Source organism: Euphorbia lathyris, chromosome 3 (genome assembly GCF_963576675.1).
Source record: "Euphorbia lathyris chromosome 3, ddEupLath1.1, whole genome shotgun sequence".
In the NCBI taxonomy this organism is placed as follows: Eukaryota; Viridiplantae; Streptophyta; class Magnoliopsida; order Malpighiales; family Euphorbiaceae; genus Euphorbia; species Euphorbia lathyris.
Genome location: NC_088912.1, coordinates 38,430,455 through 38,436,454, shown reverse-complemented (window position 1 = coordinate 38,436,454; position 6,000 = coordinate 38,430,455). Strand labels below are relative to the sequence as shown.

General features: G+C 35.4%; 1 protein-coding gene across 1 annotated transcript; it reads left to right on the top strand.

The window, feature by feature from the left end:
- The first annotated feature begins 1,161 nt into the window (after positions 1-1,161).
- Positions 1,162-4,240, top strand: LOC136224602 (probable pyridoxal 5'-phosphate synthase subunit PDX2). The gene is made up of 7 exons (XM_066012983.1): positions 1,162-1,340; positions 1,463-1,590; positions 2,293-2,380; positions 2,484-2,557; positions 2,752-2,943; positions 3,668-3,765; positions 3,846-4,240. Exons 1-7 carry the CDS (start codon positions 1,289-1,291, stop codon positions 3,973-3,975), a joined length of 762 nt encoding a protein of 253 aa, XP_065869055.1. The 5' UTR covers positions 1,162-1,288; the 3' UTR covers positions 3,976-4,240.
- The last annotated feature ends 1,760 nt before the right edge of the window (positions 4,241-6,000 follow it).

Genomic DNA, 6,000 nt, shown 5'->3' with positions numbered 1-6,000 from the left:
AATTTTACCCCTAATATTGGAAGCCAAAAGCAATTTTACTCCTAACGTTGATAAATTGGGTCAATTTGAGAAATAATTCATCAAACTGTCTTCTCAGTCATAAATCTTGTCATCCACACTTCACGCGTGCGTCATTTTATCAGTAACAAATCACAAACATATGTTGAGATGTGAAAAAAATAAAAAAGTAAAAAAAATATAATGTCTTTTTGTACGAATTAGACAAAAAAAATTCAAAAAGTTCACCGAATTTATAAATATTAATCTCCAATTTTATTATTAAATTATAAAAAACATGAAATTCTTTTTTTTAGAACGAATTGTTATGCAATTGGTGCAGAAGAAGGAACAAAAATATTTGTGTTTTATAATAATGTCTAAAATTGACCCAGTTAGGGGTAAAATTACTCTTGGCTTCCAACGTTAGGGGTAAAATTGCACAATTTTAAACATTAGGGGTAAAATTGCTCCTGACGTTAGGAGTATTTTTGCACCTTAACCCTAATATAAAATGCTTAAGGTTTTGTTTTACCTAATCACACTATCTTTTTATATCATAAATACGAATATAAAACATAGAAACCCAAAGTTTTTTTTTTTCAAATTAAAGCCCGTTTAATTTATCTATTGTTCCTTATTACTGTTTGCTATTAAAAAAACTAGTTTTTTTTTCCAAAAAAATAGAAATTTTCTAAACCCTTAAAACTCTCAATTTTAGAATGAACCCGCAAACCACTTTACCCTTTTATTAAACACCTCAATAATTTCAAGATACCTCCCGACATCCGTACTTTTGGCTCATTAGAAAATGTAAAGAGCTCCTGGTTCGGAATTGGATTGTTAGACTTCAATACGTTTATAAAGAAGACAATCGTACAGCTGATTGGATGACGAACTTCGCAGGAACCGTTACTTTGAGTTATTACGAGTGTAGTGTGCCACCTGCAAAATCCTGGACATCCTTATTAGTGACAGTTCGGGGATCTCGTATCCTCGGTTAGTAAGTAGGTAGTTTTGTTGGGGATAGCCTCTCCATTTTGATAAAAAAAAATTTATTAAGTTGATGAGATCCCCCCCACCCATGCCATTTTGGGCCCGGTATACAATTAGATCCCCATGCTATTTTGTATCTTACCAGAAAGAGAAACGAAGAAAATGGTTGGTGACGTGGTGCTCTAGCGCCGTCTGAAATGAAAGGCCCAAGAATTCTATAAGTTTACGACTCTCATTCCTTCCTTCTCTCACTCATTTAGCCGCCAACCCAGTTTCAAGTCCAGGGGCGGTGTCAATGGCTATCGGCGTTCTCGCTCTTCAGGGGTCTTTTAACGAACACATTACAGGCACTCTTTATATCTCTTCTTTTTTAACATTTCCATGCCAAAGTTTGTTCCTTTTCTTCTTTCCATACATTATTTGTTAATTGCCGATATCAATCATGCTTTCAATTGGTGTAATTTGGCAGCGCTTAGAAGATTGGGGGTGAAGGGAGTGGAAATAAGGAAGCCAGACCAGCTTGATGATGTGACTTCTCTTATTATTCCCGGTGGTGAAAGCACTACTATGGCTAAGCTTGCCGAGTTTCACAACTTGGTGCTTTCTCTTTCCATATGTTCACTTTTAATAAGATACACCTCATTCATTGAATGTTCATTTTAGAGCTGTGCAATTCTGAATTCTCCTTAATCACTGTTTGTTTCTGTGCCCAAGTTGTTTGCTTTATTGTTTCCCTGTTGAATTTGGTTTTCTAAATTTGAATGCTTCCTATGGATTGTTTTTTTTTTCTGATGCATATGGAGGGATTATATGATGGACAATGTTGCACTAAAACGGAAACTGACACCCGGAAAACGCTAAAGTATACTCCCTTTAAACGCTGTTTCTAAAACATACTCCCTTGGTTTTTGAAAGGATGTTGTGTAAGAAACATTTGTTCATTTGGAAAATAGTTGTCATTTTATAAAATCAAGAGAACATTTCATACTTTTTTCCATATATATCCTTGCATTTAATGTTGTTTACAATAAACTAAATCAAATGTTTGGTATTTTCAAAATATATATAGGGATATATTAGTAAAATAACACTATAATTATGACAATTGTGTGCAATATTCTTACACGATATCCTTTAAAAAACCGAGTGAATAGTCTTCAAAACATAGAATGGAAATGGAAACCGAACTGAAACAGAAACGGACATGAAACTCGGAAACATAGTGGAGAATCCATGTTGTAACTTGTCTTGTAGTTTTATGTTCCCCTGCTTATTTATCTGTTTGTTTGTTGATGCTAGTTTCCTGCTTTGCGCGAGTTTGTCAAGTCGGGAAAGCCTGTATGGGGAACATGTGCGGGTCTCATCTTCTTGGCAGATAAAGCCTATGGTTGGTTTTCATTCTTTATCTTCTTTCACTGGTTTAACTTTAGCCATATCTGGTATTTTTTGATCTTGAACATGAATGATGAAATTGGTTACTCAATTTTCAGGGCAGAAAATTGGAGGACAAGAATTGGTTGGTGGTCTAGACTGCACTGTCCATAGAAATTACTTTGGCAGTCAGGTACACCGTCTGCAGTTTTGTTGATAAAACGCTGTAGAGTTCAATTTAGTAATGTTTTCATCTTAATAGTATTTTGTCTCAAGAACAAGAACACAAAAACCTCGTTGAAGTAATCTCATACATGGAATAGTAGTTGAAGTGTAATCTGACTTCTTGTAGTTCAAAACTTTTATATGCTAAACTCATGTTTTTAGATTCAAAGCTTCGAGGCCGAGCTTTCAGTTCCAGAACTGGTATCCAAGGAAGGTGGCCCAGAAACATTCCGTGGAATTTTTATCCGAGCTCCTGCAGTACTTGAAGTTGGGCCTGGAGTAGATGTGCTGGCTGAGTATCCTGTCCCATCTACCAATATTTTATATTCAAGTTCAGCTGTTAAAATCCAAGAGGTTAATTTACTATTTCTTATTGAAATTCCTTGTTGATGTTGCCTGCATTGAATGCTATTGGCCACGTTTATACTTAACTATGTTGTATGCATATATGATCTTTTCTTCTTCAATTGCTTGTTTAAGACTGTTGCATCATTTAGATGTCTTTTGTGCTAGAAATTTGGGGCTTTGAAGTGGTTAATTTGTGAGAAGCAGAAGCCACAGGCTAACAGAATTTGCAGTGTGAATTGATTTTTTTATCTAAATGAACATAAATTCTTTATTGTTAATGATCCAACATGTCTCATTCATAATAAATGGTGGAGAAGCAAAATCAAACTAATATAAGCCCTAGGCAGTTGCCCACGAAACATACCAGAATTGGCAACTTTTGAAAGAATATGGTTCAACTTTTTTTTCTTTGAGTTTTTGAGATATCAAAAACTAAAATTGGAAATTTTCTGCCAGGTCGTAAAGGTCTTGCCTAAAGATAAAACTATAGATGCCTGGTTGAGATTGATCTGCGTTTCATCGGTTTTACATTTTAAGCATGATATGGTGGCCATGGCATTCTTTGAGCCGTTTGAGGCATTTCAATAATTTAAGCTGTTTATGCCTTGTTTCTTTTCAGAAACTAAAGCATCTGTTGTTCTTGAGCATGCAATCTCATTGAATATTATGTATATGAATAGTTTCTAGTTCTAGATAATTTCACCAGAATGATAATTTTTTGGATATGCAGGAAAATGCTGTGCCTGAAAATAAAGTAGTGGTAGCTGTAAAGCAAGGAAATGTGCTGGGAACGGCTTTTCATCCTGAACTTACTGCAGATACTCGATGGTATTTTTGTTTTCTGGTGATCAAATTTTCTGTTACATGTCATTCAAGTATCTTAGGGTCTTAGTTTTTGCTTGCTGCAGGCATAGTTACTTCTTGAAGATGGGATGTGAGGCAGAGGCTCAAGACAAAGCCTCAAGTAGCATTGTCCCAGTTGGAGGACTAGAAAGCTTCGATGAAAAACCGAGGATTGATTTTCCCGTATATCAGTAATTGCAATGAGATAATTATTAGTATGTAAGCATCTTTTTTTCATTGTTCTTTACCGGTTGAAGGTGCAAAAAGTAATCATTTATGTTTTACCTATAGTTAGTTTATCAGATGGATCTTGGAGGTCTAAGTTCTGATTTCTTAAGTTTGTTGCTGTTGATACACATTGAACCTCTGTACATAACGTTTAGAGGAAGCTTAGCCAACTTCTCTATCTATAGAAATATGTAATAACACACTCGAATTCAATCTCTCAGATTTCTCTAAACATTATGTTTGTCTCGCACTGTTGAAAGGAAGATTTCTAAACATTCTTCCTTAGAAAATTATATTACAGGGTACAACTACAAGGCCCTGTAATAATTTGGTATCAGGCTAGTATCAGAGCCTGGTGTTAGAGGCGATTTTCATATCCTACGGCAACAAGAACATCGTAGCCATGTACAAGTGATTGCGAGCAGGACAAGGACAAGGTTGAGACTGAACAACAAGGTTGTAAAAAACGTTAGGCCCTAGTCGGGCGGGGAAGACTCTCGAGAATTAATCGGATTTGTATTTTTTTATTTTTTATTTATTAATCAACAAATTGTTATAGAAATTCAATTAAAATATATATTATACTATTTAAAAATAATACTAATATATAATTATTTAATATAAAAAATGAATATTTGTAACAACAATATCATTAAAACAACTCAAAGTGAATTATAATAAAGAAAAAAATAAAGGGAAAATTACAAAACTAGGTCAAATGGGAGGTCCATTTACATATTTAACCTATTTACTCAATCACTATATATCTAGACTGATTTTGTGTGACTTTTTCATAATACCCCTAACCTTTCCACTTCTCCAAACGCGAACGGTCTCTCCCCTCTTTTTTTGGTTGCGCGAAACGGTTGGCAGCTCCTCCATTAATAATTCCAAGACGTCGCTCCTCCATTAATAATTCCAAGACTTTTGATCTTCCTATCTTCCTTTAAATTGCACGAAATCTGCACCATCTCTCCAAATCACAATGTATTTCTCTTTTTCCTCTCTTCATCTCTTGATTCTGCAACTTCCTAATCCTAGAAAACGAAGTCATGGTTCTTCATCTTCCATTTCCTGCTCGTTTCTTGGTTTCTTTCTTCTTGTGACAATCGAAGAAATGGTGATTATACGTTATTTTCATCGTTTTTCCCAGTTTATCATATTGGTTTCGTCGAAAAATGTAAGTATATACTGTTTTTTCTGCGTTTTTCCCATAAATCCACTTAGCATATGCGATTTTTGCGAGGTCTGTGGGGAGAAATTTATCGATTTCACTTCGCGGAACGATGGTTACGCGAAGTTTGCGAGGTAATTTGATAAATTTCTCTCGCAGACTCCGCGAAATCATCGTTTCGCGAAGTTAGAGCGCCACATTCCTCCTCGCAGATGTCGCGAAATCATTGTTCCGCTAAGTAAAATCACCCTCTTCCTTGCACATTTATGTTCGCATACTTAGCGAATCATCGTTTCGCGAAGTCAAATCTTCCTTTTTTTTTTACTAACACGATTAAATTTTTCTGAAGGTGGTTGAATACATAATATTCATTCCTGGAAGCCGGCGTGCTAGGGTGCCATGAGAGACATTCATTCCAAAAGGCCTGGACTTCCAACCATCAGTGGTGAATAGGAGTCTACACCGTGGGACACGTCCATCCCTCAGTGGTTAATAAGAGCCTATGTATCGTGAGACATCCATCCATCGCTGGTGAATAAGAGCCTATTTGTTAGGAGTTTATTGTGGCAATCTTGTTCTGTACCGTGAGACACATTCATCCATTGGTAGTGAATAGGAGCCTATGTATTATGAAGTGATTTGTTAGGAGTTTATTGTGGCAATCTTGTTGTAAATTTTGATAATGTTATGATTTTAATGTTAGAATCCGTTATTGTTTGGCATTTTTTTGTTATATACCACTTCGCGAATTAGCTTCAAAACACATCCAGGCTTCGCATATGCTAATTAAATTCATCAACTAAACCAAACATTAGTTT

What these genes read in the sequence shown, in the direction of transcription:
- LOC136224602 (XM_066012983.1), top strand. Translation starts at nt 1,289, where the DNA reads ATGGCTATCGGCGTTCTCGCTCTTCAGGGGTCTTTTAACGAACACATT. An exon ending in TTGCCGAGTTTCACAACTTG is followed by an intron (nt 1,591 to 2,292) that starts GTGCTTTCTCTT and finishes TGTTGATGCTAG; the next exon opens with TTTCCTGCTTTGCGCGAGTT. An exon ending in GAAATTACTTTGGCAGTCAG is followed by an intron (nt 2,558 to 2,751) that starts GTACACCGTCTG and finishes TCATGTTTTTAG; the next exon opens with ATTCAAAGCTTCGAGGCCGA.